The sequence below is a fragment of the Homarus americanus genome, unplaced genomic scaffold (assembly GCF_018991925.1).
Source record: "Homarus americanus isolate GMGI-L3 unplaced genomic scaffold, GMGI_Hamer_2.0 scaffold14467, whole genome shotgun sequence".
NCBI classification, from domain to species: Eukaryota; Metazoa; Arthropoda; class Malacostraca; order Decapoda; family Nephropidae; genus Homarus; species Homarus americanus.
The window spans coordinates 6,951,932-6,976,533 of NW_024733734.1; the positions used below are offsets into that span (position 1 = coordinate 6,951,932).

Consider the following 24,602-nt stretch of genomic DNA (forward strand, 5'->3'; position numbering starts at 1 on the left):
AGAGCAAAGGAGAATAGCACTATGAAGCAGTCTTGAGTTAGTAATGTTGGAATGGAAAAGAGATACACTTTTGGATGAAAATAAATGGCAATGTGTACGCATGCACACATCGACACATCTTATTCTTTACAAAACTGCACTTTACATGAAACTGAACAGAAAACAACAGAGACATACTGTATAAAGTATGAATAAGGGAGCTAATTACTAGAAGTTATGATCAATGGCAGGAACTACTTAAGAGAAAACCCTTTTCTGACCTTAATGTGTCCTTTAGAAAACATTGTTTATATATTAGCACAACCACCGAGAGCAATGTATATGCAACACTAAGGCACGTTTAAGTGTAGCTTGTAAAATAGCCCAACAAATCCATATATACCCTGATTGAATACTAAACTTCAGTCCACAAAGAGAAATGGTTGCCAGCACTGCACTCAGCCACCTTCACTCACAGTAATTAAATGCGAGTAATGAACACCAATCTTTAGAACACGAGGGCAAGGACTTTATCCCCTCTCCACAACAAAGGGCCCCTACTATATAGTCTGGTTTGTCAGTGTTTCATTGTTTACAGCCTGGCATCACCTATCAGCAGCAGATTCACTTCAAACAGCATACCTTGTATTTTCTTGTGGCTAGTTGCGCTAACCCCGCAGCACACGTTAATTTGGTCTGGATTACAGCCGATTGGTCTTTGTTATTGCTTGGCTGAAAATAGTACAAAAAATAATTATGGAGTTCTTTAAAATTGATTAAGATAATGAAATAAACAGGATAAATTTCCAAAACTTAAATCAGAAGTAGATATGAAGATTAACCTATATAAAAGACCTCTTCCCAAGTATTTGCTGCATATTAATCATTAAATTAACATAATTGTTTCAGCTTATCAAATTTGACAAACTCTGCTAACTGCCTACATTTCCCAAAACAATATTGGATTACACTAATTACATTGCTAAATTAAATAAATGATGTCTATGTGGCTCTGAATATTAAAAATACCTTCTGTAATGATTCTCAAGTTGGTACTGTACTATGCTTCTTGTCTAGATGTAATAGTTTAAGTAACAATATATGTACTACGTACTATACCATCACCAAAATTTAATCAGAGCAAAATGTTCTATTTCTTTATAAGTGAAATATACAGGGAATATATTACTCACCCTAGATTCTGAAACTTCTGGAGTTGCTTGAGCTTTGCTTACGTAGCTCAAGACATGTGACCAGTTATTTAGGTAGATGGAAACCTGAAACATGAAAAATCTTTTGAAGTGCAACATTCACAGTTGACTAGAATTTTGATATATCAATTCCACCCACTGTTAATTATACAAATATATAATTATACAATTACCAAACACCACAGAAACATGTGCAAGTGTGTCTCCATCTATAGTACAGTACTGTACTGTATAAGACATAAATTTCTGAATAAAATATTTCACTGTTCTGAAATTGTAGTTAAACTACCCAATTTTGGTAGTCTTTATAAACAAGATTAAGTGTTATTGTATCTGAGGATGCAGTAGAAAGTAGAAATGTGCACTGGAAATAGATAGAAACTTCAAATTTGTTAAGCCTTTGAGGCATATTAAATTCCCCACAACTCCTAGCTTTCTCATTGCCCACTTTACAATGTCACATGGTACCCTGTCAAATGCTGTCTGGTAGTTTACAAATTAGTAGTACAATTTTCTCTCTTTATTTATTTTTCTAGTAGCTGCTTGGCCATAACTATTACCCCTGTAGTCCTCCTACCTGGCATAAACCCAAACTGCATTTCAGTCATGTCCACTCTCTTCCTTAACAATTTCAAAATCACCCTTTCTACAACTTTCAAAATCTGATCTAGCAGTTTCAGGCCCTTGTAATTCACATATTCAAGTGCATCACCTTTACCCTTGAAAGTAGAGATATCTCCGTTAGCCAGAACAATTGGTGCAGAGCACTTCCAGAATGAGAGATTTCCGGGTAACGAGATGACTCAAATACTGAAAAAAAATCTCTCATCCCCAGAATTTTACGGGTACCAGGAAATGTTCTCAGAAGTTCCAGAAATTGCACATTACATCATCTCTCGAACCTGGTAAGAAATCCTCCATCCCCAGAATTTTCCAGGTACCAGGAAAATTTACTAAAAATTTTCCAAAAATGTGCCGCTTGGGAGATTGTTCCCAAAGCCTTAATTTTCCAGAAAATTCCAGCATTGGGAACGATTTTCTGAGAAATTTTCAATTCCGGTTATTGGAGAGCTACGGTTAAGAGGGATTCCGGCTAATGGAGATACTACTATATTCACAATCAAACTCTTTCTCCAGTCGTCTGGAACTGAACATTCCATCATGATTGCATTTGTCAACTTGATCACCACTGACATGCCTACATCGCGTGATGATTTCAGTATTTCCACAACTATCCCAGAACTTCCAGCTGCTTTTCCATTCTTCATTTTATCAACTGCTCTCCCCACCAATTCACTTTCAATCATTAGGGATGGTCCCTGTACTGATCTTACTACCCCCATGCGACCCATGTTTCAATCATATTCCTCATTCAGTAATCATAGTATTTTCTCCAAGCATCCTTGATTTCCTTGTTATCAAAAACACATTACCATGGTCATTTTTCACACACTGCTCACTCAAGACATTCTTGTTTCTACCCACCCCACAATTTGCCTGGATATCCTGAAAACATCTCTTACAACTACACTATGGTGATGGTGTGGGAAGCTTATTGAGATTGTGAATTATATTGAAAATTATCCAATATACTGGTAATTTAAATATTCCAGTAGTAAGTGCTGGAAAAACTAAAAGTGTATTATGTATGTACGGTAATACTGTAAGTGACACGATTAAATACAATAAACTGCTGAAACTTTGAGGGGTTAAGTTCCTGTTCCCTGCGACATACATTATATATCCACAGACCTTATGGGAAAATGAAGTTCTATTCTGAGTAACCTCGTCAGCGACACTATCAAGCATAACTCATATACTGTATTAGAAATGTTTTTAAATAAAAATAAGCCATTAATAAGATGTCCAGTGTTGTATGACAATAAAACACTAAAAGAAATAAAAATCAACATTCAATACTAAACAGCTGCAGGCTAGAAGAGCAACCGGCCAACACCAATGTGGGAACTGAGTTTGGTTTTGTGAGGAGTGAAATGCTATGGAATGACTGAATATGAATAAATATGCTATGATTGGGTGGCTGTCCTGTGACAGAGGACCAAAACAACAATGGCTGCTCCAACAGTTGACATACATGTAGTACATTATCTATATCCCGTATTGTACATTACTTCCTCATTTAAATACAAAAGTTAATAAAATTTCTAATCATAGACCAAATAAATTATACACTTAATAGATTAATACACAAGGCAAAAACCATATACAGGTTGACAATCCCTTATCCGAAATCCTTGGGGCCAGAGGCATTTCGGATTTCGGAATTTTTCGGTTTTCAGAATGGTTAGTTTTTTTTTTCTTGTGTATGTGTGTGTGTGTGTGTGTGTGTATTAGCCCACCCAGGCACAAGTCACTGACCCACATTGGGGCCTGGGAGGCAAAAATATAATAATAATTATAATAATAATTCATAGGTCTAGGTCGTGTTTCTCACTTTTTATCTTTTTTCATTCTTGTAGTATTTCTTTATTATTATTTTATTAATACAGTATTATTGTTATTATTATTATTATTATTATTATTGTTATTATTATTATTATTATTATTATTATTATTATTGTTATTATTATTATTATTATTATTTTATTTTGGTGTATTTTTTATTAAAATTTTTATTTACTATGAATAATTATCATTATTATTATAATTAGTATTACTATTACATTTTCGCCCCTCAGGCCCCGGTTTTCAGAGCTTTTCGGTTTTCGGAGTAAGGGTTGTCAACCTGTATATACTAATGACCAATGAGGGATACATAACACGGTTTAGAGTACCCTGTAATAATTTTGGTAATGCTATATAAGAGTATTGTGGCTAAACATTGCAATTAGAAATGACTTTTTATAGATGAATTGTTTCTTCTAATTATAACATAAATGGAGGAATTTTCACAACGTAAATACATACAATCACAAACTTTCAATCCAATGCAAACTTCTTGATTTCCTCCAGTGAAAATTTAAAGTGAAATCTCAATTTTTTTAACTTTAAATCCACAAATGAAGTAGAGTTTATTGTATTTTCAGTCTTCATTTAACTGAAGAAATGATTTGTATCTTACTATTGATAAGATTCCACAGTTCACAATCATAGGAGATGTGTGACTACTCCACCTTACCTTAATCACATTAAGACACATATTGATAATGTGTCTGAAGGAGGTGCAGTAATCCCGGGCTCGAGAATAACACTTCAGGGCATTAGAAAGATCACCACAATCCAAATAATGATCACCTAAATCATCATGGCCTCGACGAATTGACTCCTTGATGCTGTTAACCTGTGAATGGTGGCAGGAGTTATTTTTGTTTTCACATAAAAGCAAACTATTTCATCCCAAACAAAGGAAAAGTCAAGTCAAAACAGGATTTTTTATAATCAAGCTACTCACATGATTGCAATACTATGCAAGATGTAATGAGTAAGAATTAAATGTACCAATCAGAATTTTCATAAAAAATCCCAAATTTCATACACTTCTACACAAGACATGTCAGATTATAAAACTGTCTTCTAAATATAAAGTAAAAATACACAGTTTGGCAAACAGAACATGTAAAGTACCGGATATACTCGTGTATAGTTCGAGTTTTTAAGACCAAATTTTTAGGCAAAAAATTGGGGGTCGTCCTATACATGCGTAATAGTTTTGTTAGGTTGAACCTGTGCATGATGGGAAGGGCGAGGAGCAACTTTTAGCTTCAGACATGAAAAATATTTACCATTTACTGCCAGTAAACAATGGAAACGTAAAATATGTACCAATTAGTAATGAAAAGTTGTGCAGTTCCTTCAGCAAATGAAGCTCACCAACTTACAATAGGCTAAATTACCTTACAACATGCTTTCAGTAGTCTATGTTGAAGTTCTTAGCACAGGCTAACTTATCATATCATATACGGTATCACAGTACTCATTGATCTACAAAAAATACCGGTAATAAAAACCTTTTCGATATTTCATACTTAATATAATACCCGGTAATCTACTTCAACCTCCTATTGTTTACAACGACGCATGACGCACCACCAGCTGTTGAGTATCAGCTAGACGGTACACGTGTTTTTCGAATCGTTTTCAGTTAAAAAACTGTTACATCACATGTATATTTTACCTTAACTGTGCCTGAATGAATATATTCTCGGAAATAAATAGTAGTTTTGCTGAAACGTGATGTATTTTAATGTAAAATAGGATAAAATACATGACAAAAACAAAAGATTTTACCTAACCTTCCGATGTTCAAGAGAAGTTACTCATTTTTTTAATAGTTTTTGGTTAAAATATTGTTATATTACAATGGTATTCTATTCATACTGTGCTTGGTATAATGAATTCACAGAAATGTAATATTTTTGCTGAAATGACGTACGTATTACAGTGGAAAGTGGGATAAAATCGTGATGAAAACAATGACTTTCGCTTTCTTTCGTTCAAAAGATGTTACCGTAATCGCTTTTCGAATGGTTTTCAGTTTAATAACTGTTGTATTACGATAATATTCTATCCTAATTGACTTGAATAAATACTACGATACCATATTTCTGAATATTTTCATTAAAATCCATCAAAATCATTTTCCTTGTCATCGTCTGCAGCAATAAACAGCTTCTCCCAGTCCTCTCCTTGAACAGGGCTAGAGGGTACGTGTTTTTCGAATCATTTTCAGTTAAAAAAACTATTACATCACATGTATATTTTACCAAACTGCGCCTGAATGAATATATTCTCGGAAATAAATAGTAGTTTTGCTGAAACGTGATGTATTTCAATGTAAAATAGGATAAAATACATGACGAAAACAAACGACTTTACCTAAGCTTCTGTTCTTGAGATGTTACTGGTTTTTTTAATAGTTTTCGGTTAAAATTCTGTTATATTACAATGATATTCTATTCATACTGTGCTTGATATAATACATTCACGGAAATGAAATATTTTTGCTGAAATTACGTACGTATTACAGTGGAAAGTGGAATAAAATCGTGAAAAAACAATGACTTTCGCTTTCTTTCGTTCAAAAGATGTTACCGTAATCGCTTTTCGAATGGTTTAGTTAAAAAACTGTTGTATTACAATAATATTCCCTCCTAATTGACTTGAATAAATACTTGAATGGAAATATACAATATTTTTGTTGAAACTACCCGCGTTTCAGTGTAAAGTGTCGTACGTAATAATAAATAGTAAACAATTTGCCTTCGGCACTCGTGTTTCAGGCACGGCGAACCTCAGTTTATAGGACGTAGAGTGTTTTTAGTGAAGGTTTTGTTGTTCCAATACCCTCAAAAAAGTGGGTCGAACTATAAACAAGGAATATAGTAAATTAACGATTTCTTGGTAAAAAAATCAGGGTCGACCTAAAACGAGGGGGAGTTTATAGACGAGTATATACGGTAATTCCCACATGATGAAGGAGAAACAAGATTAATACTAACAGTAAGCATGCCCTCAATCCTAGAGCCAAAAAATTCTGACTTGATTGGTGGGGTTTTGTGGGTGAGGTCTGTACGTGTTTTCATAATGGAGTTTTGTTTTGTATCTACGATATCTAACCTTCGAATCAGTGGAATATCTCTACATAAGCAAAATGAGGAACATGAATTGCAAGGGTGTGGCATCACTGGTGCTCGGTGGCTCAGGCTGTGCAATTATGTGTTTTTGCTGTGTATTCATACACTGTGCCATGATAAAGAACACTCTATCTGCTTTGATCTGTTGCGTTGTGTGGTAGCATTGATACTATATCGCAAAAGTTTTTGTAATGCTTCCCACTCACTCACATTTCATACACACACAATCAAAAAGTTTTGCAGTTATCAGAACATTGGTATCGGTCTATGCTTACGGTAAGTGAATATTTTACATGCATGATGAATCGGTACTTTATGTTTATTTTAACTTTATTAAAGGTGCTTGACTATGTGTGTGTACAGTGCTTTTTGGTATTGTTTTTATGGTATCATAGTTATTTTATTGCATCACAAGTATCCCTCTAATTACATAGATTCTTTGGAGAAAATTGTCTCGATATTCGTAATGACTTTGAGGTATGCATTCTTTGTGATAACCGGGGTATTGCTGCACTGAATTTCTTTGAATTTGTTAAAATTCATCATGTTTGTTCAAATCAATATGTTCACGCTTCTTGGATAAATGGATGTATGGATTGAAGGCATGCATTTCTGTCATCATTGTTTTACAGCCCCTTTCCACATCTGTGTGGGTTAGCTATGATGACCCGATGGCAGCTCTCTATGTTGCACATCTCTTGCAGTCACTCTTGTTAGGTTCTCAACTCTTAATGTCATTTCTTACAACCTCTCCCCATGTCATTCTTGGTCTACCTCTGGCTCTCCTTCCCTCCATGAAGAACCCTCAGGTAGGAGTCATTCCTTCAAGCGGTAGTTTTAATCGCTCAAACCTCTTCCCCTCCATGAGGGATCGTCGAGGGTAGGGTTGGTAAGCTTGTACACCTTCGCTGAATCCTTATGGGTAGTCATACTCGTGTGGTTGGCATGCCGGAGGTGTGTTTGTTTACAAACCCTAGTGTCATATTCAAGACTGTACTGTACACGGACGACCATCAACATGAACTACGCCCACTCCTCTCAACCAGTGAGGACAAGCTATATAACTCCCAGAGAACAAGAGTTTTTAGTCCTGTTAATTGGTGAGGAAAATATTACAAAATAAAGACAGATGTGTCAAGGTAGTGTAAGGAAGCTTGGATGCCATAACCTATTGACCCAATTTGTCACAGCCATTCTCAGCCTGCTTCTCCACAAAACTTCACCAATTTTCTCTTTACCCAGCCGCCCTCTTAGCTCGGAACAGGGTCTCCTGTCCTTCAGTGTCACATTACACATCTACTTCACCATTCTCATTTCATCCCACTCAAGCCTGCTTATGTCATCCTCTTTAATTGCCATACAATATTACACTTTTTCTCACTCCATCTGCATACATTCTTCCTTTCATGTGGAGGGAAGGTCCTCTTGTTGTCAATAAAGGCAGCAAATCCCCAAACTACTACTAGCCATTTCTGACTCTTGCAACCAAGCAGGCTTCAGTGCCCTCTCACCAACACGAATCATGTCACCCAGGTAGCAGAACTCATCAATACAGTCCAGGGACATAACCCCAATGTTGAGTTTCTCCAGCCTTGCTGTGGGCACATTGTTACCTGCACATATGGAATGCATAAAGTCAGTAACATCCTGCAGTCTGCCATCTACACCACTGCACCTCCTCTTGTGTACCCTTCCACACTTATAGCACATCATCGAGTTGCTGCCAACACTTGCAGACAGTACATGGCCATTTTCCACCATGAGCCCCTCACCTTCACCACCAATCAATACTTTTGAATTTGCCACATTCACTCTCAGGTCCTTTGACTCTATTCCATCCTTCAATTTCTCAATTGTCTCTATAATACAATCTGCTATCAGCATTAAATCATCAGCCTACACCAACTCCCAGGGCAGGCCAGTTTTAATATCACACATTTCCTTCAGCATCATGATGAACAAAAGGGTACTTTAGACAGATCCCTGACAGACCCCACTCTCTCCTCAAATTCCTCACCATTTACTATCACAGAAGATTTCGAGCACTCATATAATGTCATAATCACTTCTACTACAGTACAGTATTAGTCATTTACTTCTTGTAATGCAATAAATAAATCTCAAAATCAAGTTTAACACAAAACTTCAATAAATTAATGCATAATATCTACCTTAGAATTCTTTAGATCAGTATCAAGTTTCTCCAATTTCAACGCAGCTTTTTTGGCACGAGATTCGACCCACTGCATGTCGAGGACAGGTAAGGTGGCTACGACCCCGCCACCCACCTGACCTCCTGCTATATCTGGTAAGCTTGCATTTCCTGCATTGGCTCCACTGTAAAGAAAAGTTAAAGACTTACGTTGTTCATTTACTTGAAGAATAAAAGTATGTATGGCAATCCCATCTTTTGGATAAAAGCTTGAGATGGGTTACCTCGTAGACCTATTACTACCTTCTGCCAGTACCCGCCACTGCCAGATGGCTTGTTTGTTCAGTGAGAGGGCATAACATCCACGTGAAGAGAATTAGTGCTACATAGTATCTCCTCACCCGGTCAAAGAAAAATTCTGAAGCTGTGATTCTGTGGTTCTCTTGTTTGACCAGTGAGGAAGCTCAAGTCAGGAATTCAAATTTTTTTTAATTAGTCAGAACAAGACTGTAAATATAATTAAAATTATGCTCAATGAAGGGAAATTTCTCATGTCTAGTCAAGATTCATTACCCATAAACATATTAAAAAAAAATTAAAATAAAGGAAGGAGTTATATTAAAATTATCTAACATAAGAAACCACCACGGATATAATTATATATACCTGACTGCTTCTTGCATCTTCCTGTGGAGTTGAGTATATAAGTTGACATTGTAAGTTGTCTGGACATACTGTATGGCCATTCGAAGAGCTTCCACACGTAACTGGGGGCATCGGTCGGCTATAAAGACGAGTCGCTGTAACTTTGCAAGGCCTGTGTAGCAGTTGGCGTAAGTCTCAAGGTCCTGTGGAGTTGTACACAGAACATTAGACTAAATATGGATTTTTTTTAACTGGAGAAAAATCAAACTAATTTACATGGCAAAACTGATTTGTATTGAATGCTAATAAAGTATTAAGTAACTACACATCTTTTATAAACCATACTATATTTACCTCCATGTTAATGAGATTAAATGCCTATCAAAGTAAAAAAAAGTATAAACATTATATAGTTTCTAACTTTCCTTACCCTAAATATTCCACTCAAATATTATAAAATTTCTTAATATGTATCAATACATTTACCTATTGTATTAAAATATATACTGTATACATTATGCCTTACAACTAACCTTTTGTCTCTTTACATTCAACAACACACTTGATTCTTAAGAACTCTTGCTGAAGCCAACCTCACTGTGGCTACTGTATCTTATGTCTCCATCCCATACATGTGCCTCAGAACTGTACAGTGCTTGAGCCATTGTTATCCACTCCCTTTATATTTCTCATTTTAACCAAACAGTGTAGCTACATCTTTTATTTATTGCCAGCAAGAATTGTAATGTCTTAAATATACTGCTGTTTTTATGTTACCCAAGGAATCAATTTAGTAAGAAAGACAAGGAAATATGGGTGAGTTCCTGGTGTTTAAAAACAAGGTCCAAAGGGCCATAATTGGGCAGTGAAGTCAGAAAAAAGTTGGTACCGGTACTGAACTCATCAGATATCATATTGTGAGATATCCACACACCAAGTCTGAATAAGAACCATTACTGTTTGTTCCAATTTTTGTGTCTACAACTCCTGGATAGAAGGTCAGGCAGAAAGTACTATATAAAGAGAACTGTATTATATTCCTCAGGATAGTGAGGAAACAATACAGTACTGTACAATGTTTATTTGATATAACTACCACAGATAGATACACACGTGATAGAATTAGTGATGTGGATAAACAGTCGTACTCACCAATGACGTACTCTCCACAATAACTGGCTCATCCTCTGTATTGTCATTTTCCTCCACTGCCATATCAATTACCATTGGCTCTACATTGTTCTGAAATAATAAAAGACAGTTAAAATAATGTTTCATAGTGACATCGCCTACAGTACAAAATACAGTACTGTAGACAGGGCTGTGTTAAGACAATCTAGGGCCCTGGGCACTTCATCATCAAGCCCCCCTTTTTACTTGAAAAAGAAAAAGACATTTCCAGGTTCAAATACAGACCATATATTGGCTGAATTACATAAATTCAAATAATTAAATGTAACATCATCATAATAAGTACACGATATCTGTAAACAAAAAACTTGCCTTTTTCTTATAAATGACATACTGGTACTGTACTATAGATAATCATTAGTTATTAAGATTACTGTAATTTGAAATTAAATTTAAATTTGAAGAATGAACTGTAATGTTCATGTAATGTGATATGGAGATATTCACAGTTAAAAGTTGTCATTTCGTAGCAGCAAACTAAGAAATCACATCCTGAAAGTCAATCATGCATGTGAGAGTGCTTTCCATGGACATAATGAAATGGCGAGGTAGTTCAGCTTGTTTTGGTTCATTGTAGCACACCATTTATTCTGCACTAACTTCACTTTTGAGAAGCTACATTCTGCTTCACAGTGTGACATACAGTGAAATGAAGTTCTTAAGGCAATGGTGACATTAGGAAAAATTGCTTTTAAATTCTGATTGTTTATGAACTGATACTGGAGAATCTATCCTCTCTTTCAGCCGGATCATGAAGTCGTAAAATCCTTATATTTTGATGTGAGTTGGGCGATTCTAGTTCGTAAATGCTCTGTTTTGATATGAGAAACATCTTAGAAAAGTAAAATCATCTGCTAGTTCTCTATAATCTTCTTTACTTTACACAGGAGATCTCCACTATTTATCTATGACTTGGGAAGTCTGTAAATGCTTCAGCTGGTGATGTTCTCGCATCAAAATGACTTTTCCTTTGCCTTTGGCATTTCTGTTCATATTGATAATGTTTGCTTATACAGTACATGGCACTGTGTTCTTTGCAACATCTTTGATCTCACTGAATTTCTCATGCGGTGTCCCAATGAACTCTTCCAGGGATTCCAGAAGTGATGTGGTTGTAAGTAACTCCACATTTTCCTTTTGCAGAATAAGGTTCACTTTCTGGAAGTACAGTATACTGTACAGTATAAGTATTTGAATCCACACTTCTGCCACGAACCCTGTTTCAAGCTTATCAAGGCCAGCAATTAATCTGCTTGCTTCTGACCTAATAGATTCAGGTGCATTTTAAGTTGCCACAAACTTTTCCAGGTTCTCATATACAACATCAGCCAGTCCCCGAGTTATGAACTGGTTACGTTTCTGAACCCCGTCCGTAAGTCAGAACAGTGTTAATTCCATAATTTATGTTAAGTTAAAGCACAACCCTGCCAATACAAAACAACCACAGTATACCATACCCGGTACATAATAAATAAAGGGCGAGTCAAAAGTCTCCATACATAGGCAAAATTATCACTTTATTATACAATAACTTGTAAGTCACAAAATATGCTCTATGTGGGCACCATTACACTGAATGTACATACGGACGTGTTCCTCCCACTCATGGTGAACACGTGTTAACCAACTCTGTCCTCTTGTTCAACCTTAATACTGTACAACCCATGCTGTACTGCTCCCCCATTATACTTAGGGTTTCCAATTCCACTGTAATTTATGTATACTGTATACTTATAATAAAAAATAAAATAAAAAATAAACTGAAAAACAAAAATAATAAATAAATAAATAGTGAAGTGATAGCCGTGGTAACATTATGAGATGTTCTTATTACCACCATGCTATTGTACTATTCCAGATGTTACTAAATGTTTCATAATACTTTCTTGAGATAAATGTATAGTATATATCAGGTGCCTCAAAGAGAGCTCAGGTTCTCAACTGGCTCAGCCATGTTAATATTGTTTTTATTATCCACTCCGTATCTGTGTTTTTCTGGCTAAATAAATTGTTTCAATTCAATGCTCGCACACGCATTACGAATACGTTCCTTTAGGTGGTCCATGTTTTGTATCTTCACCTGGTAGACAAATGGCCTTCAAGTGCCCCACAAGTAAAATTCAAGGGGGGTGAGGTCTGGGGACCTCGGAGGCCACTCCACAGGACCACAGCGGCCAATCCAGTGAGTCGAAAAATGTTGATCCAGCCACTAGCGCACGCGGATACCGTAATGGGGTGACGCCTCATCTTGCTGAAATATAATGGTGCCCATAAAGCATATTTTGTGACTTACAAGTGATTGCATAATAAAGTGATCATTTTGCCTATGTATGGAGACTTTTGACTCACCCTGTAGTGTAAATACTATAAATAAAATGATGTTAAACAATACAGAATAATGAATGTACGCTATGTAAAAAATAGGATTTTAGTTACAGATGTTTGTGACGAATATACAGTAAAGTAGTACAGTATTGGGATCCCATTCGTAAGTGTGGGAGTTTACAACTCGGGAATTGCCTGTATAATTTTGCAGTTCATGCACAGTGCTTTTGTAAACTCAGCATAGCAAGACAATCATGTTGTTGATATGCTCTTTAAAGTTAAAATCCTGTTATTTTCATTTGGAGTAAAACTCTATGTCAAGAAAGACCAACTGTGAGTTGATCCTGTAGAAAATGCATACAGGTACTCCCCAACTCACGATGGGGTTAGGGACCGACATCCAGGTTGTAAGTCGGAAATGCTTAAATAACACATAGAAAATCGAAAATGGGGGTCTCTTTTTCTTCTCAGCACCACAAATCACTCACTTTTAAGCTTGCCAGCCATTTTAAAGTGAATTACAGATGAAAATTGTGTCTGTGTATTGACTTTGGGACTCGAAAATACGTAATTTGACCAAATTTTGGTACGACTGAGGCAGGTCGTAAGTGCGGGTGGTCGTAAGTCGAGTTGGTCGTAAGTCGGGGAGGACCTGTAGTTTGCTCAGCAAACCAAAAAATTTATTGCTTCCAAGCAACAGCTTACACTGTACATTACTTCATCCAGGTTTACGTTAATGTGCAGTGCAGGGTACCGTACATGATATCATCATAGCAAATGCTGTACAGTAAGTCCTCGTATAACGTCGGCCTGCTTAACGTTGTTTCGGTACTACGTCGGTAATCTTAAGATACCAAAAATTCGTTTAACGCCCCAATGAATCAGTACGTCGTTTTGCACAGTCACAGACTACTTTTTACGGCGCACCACCCTCTCTCGGCGCGCTACCTCTCACTCGTGGAACGTCACAGCGTTCCCAAGCAACGCCAAGCCAGTCTGTTGGGCTTCCACAGCGTTTGTCCGTGTTTAAGTATTTTTGCTCTTAATACTGTACTCTAACAATTTGAAATGGCTTCCAAGTGCCCATCAAATGCTTCTGATAATAGTGTTGTGAAGCAACGTAAAACCATTAGCCTCGCTACGAAAATGGAGGTTTTAAACCGGGAGGAGGAGCCACCCGCCAGGTCGCAGTGACTCGCCACCCTCTCCTCCGCTCCACTACCCACCACACACTCGCTCCACCACTTCCATCTATCAGTGAGTACAATACAAATGATTTAGTTTATTTATTTTTATATACTGTATACAGCCACTCCCCGACTTACGACGGGGTTAGGGTGTCTCTTTTTCTTCTCAGCACCACAAAACTCTCACTTTCAAGCTTGCCAGTCATTTACAAAAATTTTGTCAGTACACAGCGCATATGTGTGTGACCAGGGAATGTTACCTCTAGACCACCAGGACATTAAAAGCACTCCTAGACTTTGTTATATTTCACACAAAGCCTGTTCATCGAGCTTATGGCGCCGTGAACCTCCAATTGGGGACTACCCGTGCCTCTTAGGTGATCAGAGTAACATTTTACCAAATACAGCTTCAAAACACGAGGTATACTCTTTTCTATAAAAATGCCATTGAATTTCTATACAGTATATGTAATGTATTTCATGGGGCAAAGGGAGGCTCAGGAACGTAACTCCCGTATTTGATCTATTTCTTATGGGGAAAATTTATTTGCTTAACGTTGTTTCATATAACATTGCATTTTCAGGAATGTAACTCCGACATTAAGCGAGGACTTACTGTACAGTACTGCCAAACCAATTTGTTTAAAAGTAATAAATAAAAGTAATGGTGAAAAATAGCAGATTTTGAGGTCTACGGGCTGGGCTCTTCAGGCACCATTGTTAGTGTAGCCCTGTGTACATGTAATGAACTTTCCTAGTGCTGCATAAGGGAATGTCAAATGTTTTAATCATATACAGTACAGTGTATGATAGCTGATAGTTTGCCAGTGGCTCTTAACCATAATATTAACCAAAAACCATTGACCACTCCTATAATTTTCAACTTGCTTAACTTCCTAAAACAATATTTTCCCACTTTTCACTAATCATCTTCGATATAATATAAAAAAAAGAGGGAAAAGAGGTAAAGATCAGAGTAAAACAAACTTGTGAGTGTGAAAACAAAATTTTCCAAATGAATTATGAATACATTAGTAGGTGGTTGCCGAAATACGTTGGTTTAGATGGTGTGAGGTTAGCTCGAGCAGTTTCGCTCATTACTCGTCCACACTGAATCATTCATCATTTAAGTATTAACTTTATTATATTGTGTATTTATTGTATTATGCTAGAGTGCATTATATTTGTAATGGTTTGTATATAGGTCAGTTAAGTGGAACTAATGTCAATAGGTAATTTAGATAAAGTTTATGTTTTGGCCAATCTAGATATAGTACGTCAGTATTTGGCGGTAGAGAGGTGACGTGGGTGACCTACTGGTACACTCTAGGCACAGCTGTCTTAAGTTAAGTGTATACCTTCTCTCTGGTGTCTTGGGAGTTGGCATTTGACTATTGAGATTCGTTATTGCTCGATATTGATTTTGTGTGATCTTGTTGGACCTTCAGTCCTTCCTTAACCACTTCCAAACATCTACAGGGTAGTCATATTATTATTGTTATTTATTTTATTCTATGTACATAAGTGGTGGTGGGAATAAGTTAATAAATGTTCATATTTTTTATTGACTTATTTAGGTTATGACCTATTAACTTGACCTTTGTTGGGAGAACTTGGGATTAAGAATACAGTGAGTTCTGCTATAACGCGTGTTTTGATAACGCGAATTTGCTCTAACGCGATTTATGAATTAGGAACGATATTTGTATAACGCGAACGCTTGTTTGCTATAACGCGATTTTTGCTTACTATTTCTCCAATTTTGTGGTACTGTATTAACTGTGAATATAGTAAAGAAGAATATCAACAAGAAGCGTTCTGGTGATAGAATTCCCGGTGATGATCGTAAAAGAAAGGATATAACACTTGAAGAGAAGCTCGATTTTATCAACCTCAAAATCACCCTTCTCCCCCATCAAGTAAAGTGTTACATTTACTGTATGATTTCATTATTAGATATGAATGTAACATTTATTTAGACTGTGCTATCCTTTGTGTTAGGCTAACTACTAAATTTTTTCGATTTCGAGTAATCTGCACCTAACCCTATTTTCTCCATAAGCCCTGTTATTTCTATTACGCGATTTTCTATAACACGATATTTTACAAGAACACAATTATCGCGTTATAGCAGAACTACCTGTATAATAATAAATACTGATATAGTTGAAAGACTCGAGTGTTTATGTAACGATCTACCATAGGATCGGAATATCAAGCCTTTGTACTGTTCTCTCTAATAATATTTGTACTAAATTCACTTTAAAACCAAGAAGGATGGCAGTGTCATACCCTTATACTCTTCCATAAACTACATGTTCCTTCAATGTGTTAAGAGTACTCTCTCTTTTCTCCTTACCCATTCTCTGTTGATTTCTTTTTTTATCATAGTCCTACTATTTAATCTATTCCCTATTGTCCATTGTATATCTGGATCAATCGCAAAGTCAGTTACTGTTAAAATTATTCCTCCTCCAAGTACTGACAACCAATTACCACAGGAGTACTCATGTGTGTCAGTGTTGATGCCGTGGATGCAGAGAGGGTAAACTGTGGCACAGCATAGTACAGGTATATTGAATCTGTTGAGGCAGGAAATGAATTGATAGAAGAGTTTTGAAATTGTGGAACACTTTTCAACACTTTCCAAAAATGATACACAGAAATGGACCTGGGTAATACGTAATAAACTGACCCTAAATCTTAAAAAAAACCCACTACACGATCTTTCACTATAGAAAAAACTTACCTCCAGACTTGAACCCCCTGTACCTTGGTAATATAGTCCTCAAACGCGAACAATATACTAAATTCCTCGGAGTTATTGTTGATGAGAAACTTAACTGGAGAAACCACATACAAGCCATTCACAGTAAAATCAATAAACAGTGCGGTATCATGTATCACACTCGACAGTCACTCTCACAGCAATGAAAGAAATCTATCATGATCTTGTTTACCAACACCTGATACACTGTCACACACTATGGGGGGGGGGGGCCTCTGGCTCTTCAAAAACACAATCTCTGGTTACTGCACCAAAGAAAGTTGTACGGACAATGACCTACTTGAAAAAAATAGATCACACAAACGAAAAATTTGCTATATTGAACTTTTTTAAATTCGAAGATATTAACACTTACTGCTGTGCCCTCTTTGTTTACAAATCTATCAATCACTTGCTTGACAATAATTACTTCCAGTTCCGTAATAATCAGAGATACAACTTAAGGCACCCAGAGCTACTAAGACCACCCCCCATGCACTCCTCTCAGTCCCAGACCTCCATAAAATATCATGGTGTGAAGGCATGGAACAACTTACCCCCACCCATCCGAGCAAAGACTACGTTCCCTTCCTTTAAATCATCTCTAAAAAAATATCTATTGTCGAAGTATTAATATTTCTTGTAACACTTACTATATTTACAGTACCTGCTTTTATTGTACCACCAAATCTGTTTTATCGGAAATTATCATGTAAATAAATAAGTAATTACCATTGCAATACACATAAATGCCAACTAGACATAATCCTGAAAGCTCTGTCCTCTTGTTCAACCTTATTACTGCACAACCCAGGTTGTACTGATCCCCCATTATACTTATGTTTTTAAATTCCACTCTAATTTATATGTATATGTATGTGTGTGTATATGTATATATATATATATATATATATATATATATATATATATATATATATATATATATATATATATATATATATATATATATATATATATATATATATATATATATATATATATATATGTATATATGTGTATATATGTATAGGTATGTGTATATGTATGTATAAATAAATAAAAAATAAAATAAAATAAAATAAATAAATAAAAAATAAAAATAATAAATAATAAAATAAATAAATATTGAAGTGATAACCGTGGTAACACTATGAGATGTACTTATTACTACCATGCTATTGTACTATTCCAGATGATACTAAACGTTACATAATACTTCCTTGAGATAAATGTATAATATATATCAGGTGCCTCAAAGAGAGCTCAGGTTCTCAACTGGCTCAGCCATGTTAATATTGTTATTATTATCCACTCTGTATCTGTATTTTTCTGGCTAAATAAACTGTTACAATTAAATTACAAATTATAAAGCTGTTTAGTTCAATAATTATTAAGCTAAGCTGCTTGTGTGAAGTGAGATTAAGCAAGTTAATAACAGTATGAAGAATTCTTTTTACTGTATACTGTATTGTACAATACTTCTGGATATTAAATGTGAATCCCTACCGTATATACTGATATACTGTACAATACTGTCTTAATGATGATGTGTCTGACCAGAATAAACTCGGAAATCATTCATTTGGTCTGGCATCACATTGCATGCACTTTTAAATCATAAACCCCTGCCCTGACAGGGATTATTAGCCAATTATCAAGTTTAGGTAAGAAAACCCATTTCTCTTGTTTCTTTCCACTTACACAACTACATCCCTCCAAGCAAACTCTCAGAAACCATACAAGAGACTACAGTACCTTTAGCCACTTGTGGTCAAGAGCTTCATAAAGACAAAGACAGATACTATACAGTGCTCCTTAATTTCTCCTTTTAGATAACTAGGGCTTGATATCATTGTCATTTTCAACCACTGTTAACTCACTGCTGGGTTTAGCACTCCTCAAAAGGTATTTCCAAGCTTTTTGACCAAGTGCTATATGCATTTAATTCACTTTCAATGTTTTTAATTATTTTTCATATCCATATCATCAACTTTTAAACCATAACTAGGCCTACTCTACCATCCTCTGTACAGCCCAGCCTTCATTTGATAGGTAACTTAAAATCATTACCTAAAAAAAACATAATAGCTACTCTTCCTTATTAGGTTATGATTTCAACAATATGGGTGAAAGTTTTCTTGTGAAGGTTTGATCACATTTCAGTTATAAAATCTTGCTACATAATCTTCATATACCACATATATCTCATAAACCACATACACCCACTCATATTGTTAAAAATGGTGCAAGACAATAAATAAAACATGATAAATTACCAATAACTATGCATATATTTTCCTATGAATGGAGCTCCAAACTCTTGTTTAAATAAAGCAGGTGCTGGACAACAACAGCAAATATTTTTCAGGAAATTTGAGCCATGGTATACTATACTGTACTGCAAAATCCGAGTACAGTACGTATATGTTGCTTGATGCATAATTCTGGCCAAAATCACATTTAGAAAGTGATACTGTTGTTTATTTTCATTAAAAAAAGCACTAAAGCTGTAGAAGCCACGGCCTAACTGACCTTTCCAAAGAAAATAAGAAATATTTTTTCTTTGCTCCTCTTGTGGATTTACATTCTGTGATTTCCCAAAAAACTATTTTATGAAAATCCTTCATTAAGTTTATGGTGTAATGGTAAACATTTAACCGTACAAGCTAAAACTTGTTTTATGTATGGCACACGTTTCTGCAATAAGATATTTTTCAATAATTTAGAAAAAAAGTGAGAAAATATTAAAGCCGTGATAGTAAACATCAAAGTTACACGAGCATTCTCAATGATGTTATGGTCAACATGCTGTGACTCAGATGTCTGTGATCTGTCCATGATGAAATCAGCCAGTCAAAGGTAACCAGTCTCCTGATATGTGGAAATGAACTTTATCAACATGAGAAGTCTCAATTATCTTCAATATTAAGTCAATATACTGTATTGCGTATGTAATTTTAAGTTTCATATAAAATTTGGTACAACACTGTATCAAGTCCAGTCTTCATACACATATATGATTATAAAGTTCACCCACATACGTTCATCAAGACCCCAAGAGTTAAGAAACAGCAAGTAACCCACAGATGCCTTTCACACCTCAAGTAATACTGACATTAAATGCCCCAGTTAATAGTTTATACAGTACACAAGTTTTGCAGTGGTCAGTTGTTGGTCATGTTATTAGACTTAGTTCAATGATGTTTTTTTTTTTTTTTAATTCACTGAACCACCAAAGGGCTGAGGTCACAGCCTTCAAACTATTTATTGTTTGTTTTTCTTTGCTCCAGCGATAGATTTGCATTAAGTGTAAAACAATTGACATAAAACACCCAAAATAAGCAAACTTTTATTACTGTAACAACCTTAAATTACCATACTGCAAAGAGTTTTTATTTGTTAACTGTGATAATTGTGGGAAAAGATATAGAAGTAAAAACTCAGTACAAACATCACACTACACATAAATAATCATACTATATAGAACATTATCCATAAAATATAACTATAGAGGTTAACTAAAGCTTGTACTGTTGGTTTAATGGCCTGGACACTTGACACACCACAATATACCTCACGTGTAGTCACCATCATCACAATCACTCTCAAGTTCTAGTCTCATTACCATAATTTACCATCAATATCACCGGATTATCAAGACGGAACTCGATTACAATTAAATTTTTTCTCACTAATCTCTAGATGATGGTCGACATGATACACACACCCAGGACGGTCAATCACACACCCTATTATAACCTTTAACTCTCATATAACAAACATATTACCAACTAAATTATACGAACTGTTAATAAACCGATTAAAAATAACGATACGATAAATTAAGAGCGAGTAAAAGGGACGATAATCCACCGGGCAGCTGACCCCACAAATACTCCTCTCTCACCTCATCACTCAGGTACAGTATTTCAGAGGTTTATATACATTAAACGGGATTATATCGGTATGTTTAACCAAGAGGTGTCTTTTATACTGACCTGCATAAGGCCTCCTTGCATTTGGAGCGGCATTTCGTGATAAAGTTAGAGCATCAACTCAACAACAACACATCCCGTCATGGAGCCTGACCCTCACTACTGCCCCTCCCTCACCATTATCAGGAATATACTAATGACATAGATAATATTTTGTCAGTTGTATAATACTAGAGTTTAATTACATAATCCAATAACCTATTAATTAATTATTATTCGTTTATAATACTGAAGTAGAATTTAATTACCTTAAGTCTCATTAATAATAGTAAAAATAATAACACCCATGCCTTATAGTTTCTCTCCCCTCTTAAGGAAGTGTGTAATATTTCATGAGCTCATATATAAAAATATAAATTTATAAAATTCAACAATATCATGATGTTCATTTATAAGTTTTAAATATTTTAATTGTGATCGAACTGAGTGGACATAAGTAATGGCATAAACTACTAATATCTGACGGAAGTTGTCATAATCACTTAAAATCATATAATATATTTAATTTTCCCATCTAACTGGTAGGGCGAGTATATATTATATTTATTATTTTGCGTATAATGTAGTTGTCCGGCATGAAAACCGTTGGTAGGGTGACCAGTCAGTCCGAGAACTCTAGTAATGTTCCAATATTATTTCATTCCAACTTAAGAACAATTACTCAATAATAAAAGTTATACAGTCTTTTTCAAGTTATATTTGTTATTATATTGACAATAACGATTACCACACAGAATGATAAAATAAAACTATTTTTAAATTTAAAAGTTCTTGTTTGTTCTAATAGATATCTAGCCTCTCAGCGCGGGCCTTGACAAGTTATTAAATCTTTGGCTAAAACACTGTGAGAGTATTTTACTTCACTATGATTCCTAATAAAGAGTGTAGAATAAGCGTTAGAGTATAGTAAGCTTCTCCAGGAGGGTCACTGATATGTTGTATAATGTTGAAGTTAAAGAAATTCTGGGTTACAAGATAGTAAACAAACGTAATCTCGGTAAACCTAAAAGTTTGACATCTTCTTTACATTGATGGTACGCCCACCCACTTGTATTTAAATATTCGAAACTTAAATAATGTACATATAAAAGATACAGATTGGTTATATGAGTGTTTTGTTTTATTAATTGCAAATTTATACTGAATGAAAGAAAACGATATCTTATGCTAGCCCTGGGAAATGGCTAACTACAGTATTTTTTTTTTATCCTCTTCGCCACTGATCGGCTTGTTAGCCGCTTGGGCGATCGGTCACGTCTCTGTCACGCACTGTTGGCAAATACTGGGCATGCACCGGCTCCTGAATGTCCCTGAACCCGCTCCAGTGTTGGTCAAGTCTTGTCTTGAAAGAGCTCACACTCGGTGCCGTCACAACACTCTCTGGTAGATTGTTCCAAGAGTTTACAACCCTCACTCCAAAAAAGTTTGCCCTCACGGTTTTCTGGACTTGCGGCTTCTTCAATCTTGAGATGTGACCCCTTGTGGGGCGAGCGTCCGCCAGCTCCAAGTAAGGACACTCAACTGAGTAGTGCCCCCTGAGATACTTATACATCTCAACTAGGTCTCCCCTTGCCCGTCTGTAGCGTAAGCTAGGCAAGTTCAGGCGCTCCAATCTCTCAGGGTGTACTGCGCACATCACTGTCATTCCTAAAAACCCCATTTAATTCATATTACGCTTTTTAACATTCAAATCCACCGCGTTTGTAGAACCTCAGAAAACGGGAAACATTGATAAAGGATAACTCACCTACTCAATGTTACTAGACCATGTGTTGTATTGTACCCAGGTACAGTTATATCATATTAATTGTATGAGGGCTGCTACTGCCACCATTCATGAGGGCCTGTGTGCCAGTAACAATTCCTGTTACTCTTATATATCACCATTGGTAGCGTGACGATAGGAGGCTCGTGGGTAGGTGTAATGATAGTATCAAGCAATAGGGAAGAAATAACGGTAAATACTGTAGGTAAATAATATACACAATTATACAAATACAAAGTTTATTTAAACATGAATATGAAATTAGAAGAAAAAATTGGTTTGTACTAACAGACGAAATCTATTACTAGGCCCTCAGGCTCAACATACTCACACCATTACTGGGTGGACATATTCAATACACTTCCAACCCTACTGGGTGGACATACTCAATAGCACAACTAGGATAGTCACTTAGCACCATACATATTAGAGCAACTGCCACTACAACACTCAGTCGTCAGGAGTGATACTCAAGCAACAGCCATGGGGTCCAGCCACCATGGAGTACTATCCGACGAACTCTGGAGATCCCAGTGGGTTAATTCCACCACACAAATATAGCCCTACTGAGGTAGACATTCATCCACCAATGATGGGGGGCTGGTAGTGGTGTGTGGCTTGGTGGTCCAGGGTCACCTCGTGGACCGAGCGTTAGGGCCAGACGAGCCAGCTATGGGGGCTATAGGTGGTCTGAAGTGTCTGACGGCCGGGTCTCACGAAGGTAACTGATCCTACTGGACCTCGGACATGTCCCCAGACATAGTGGATACAACATCCACCCTACAGACACGGCCTAGGCTGCGTTAGGGACCTGTATGGATGAAGGGACGGGCACTTACTAACGGTGACAACAACAACACGTTTCAGGGGACGTTAAAGACGTAAATATGACTTTACTCAGAGCATATCAACTACGTTACTGTAACACTTGCACAATCAACTATCAATTGGGTCAAATCACTTAAAGAAGGGCAAATTACAACACAGCGTGGAATGGCATACCTGTATGGATGAAGGGACGGGCACTTACTAACGGTTAAAATGCCCGCGGCGCCCTCACTCAAACTAGGCCAGGGAGTCCAGCTACTCCTATTCCAATGAATTAATTTACGGTACCCTCTGACGTTGAATTTGAGACTATGAACTCATTTTCATTCTCTACTATTATCTTCACTAACAATGCTCTGACTCAGCTATCGAAAGCAGAATTAAATTGATTACAAAGGAATGGATGGCAACAGGTCCCAGCATACAGCGTCTGCTCCCATAGACAAAGGCGGGGGAAACAGAGAAAACGGGGGACGTTTCCACTGGGGGACTCGGAAGGTTTTGTGGACGTTTGAGCGTAATATGAATCCTTAAGGTTTTCAGGTTAGCTCTTATCATGACCATTACAAAGCTTCCCCCTTCCCCAAGATTCATCATTATGCGGTAACGTTCAGAAAACACGTAAGTAGTGACATACATATTAAATCATTAATATAAAGTATAAATCCTCATACAAACATTGCACAAATTATATCAATAAAACTAGAAAAATAATTCCCTACCGGTGGTCAGGATTAGGTACAAGAAATGGAAATCTGTTAACATACAATTAGAATGTGACACACCTTCATAAAAAATATATTGGGATACATATTACAAAATAGCACCAAAAATAATAGCACATGGGGTTAGGTACATCATGTCATAATAATACTGAATGGCGGTAAATACATCATATCATATAATAATAAATGGTGTTACATACATCATATCATATAATAATAAATGGTGTTACATACATCA

General features: G+C 36.1%; 1 protein-coding gene across 1 annotated transcript; it reads right to left on the reverse strand.

The window, feature by feature from the left end:
* Positions 1-576: 576 nt before the first annotated feature.
* Positions 577-21,157, reverse strand: LOC121869964 (COP9 signalosome complex subunit 1-like). The gene is made up of 7 exons (XM_042371583.1): positions 21,050-21,157; positions 10,734-10,823; positions 9,603-9,784; positions 8,956-9,121; positions 4,330-4,491; positions 1,173-1,256; positions 577-711 (listed from the first exon to the last, which is right to left on the reverse strand). The coding sequence occupies exons 1-7, from the start codon at positions 21,080-21,082 to the stop codon at positions 604-606; spliced, it is 825 nt and encodes a 274-aa protein (XP_042227517.1). The 5' UTR covers positions 21,083-21,157; the 3' UTR covers positions 577-603.
* Between the last annotated feature and the right edge of the window lie 3,445 nt (positions 21,158-24,602).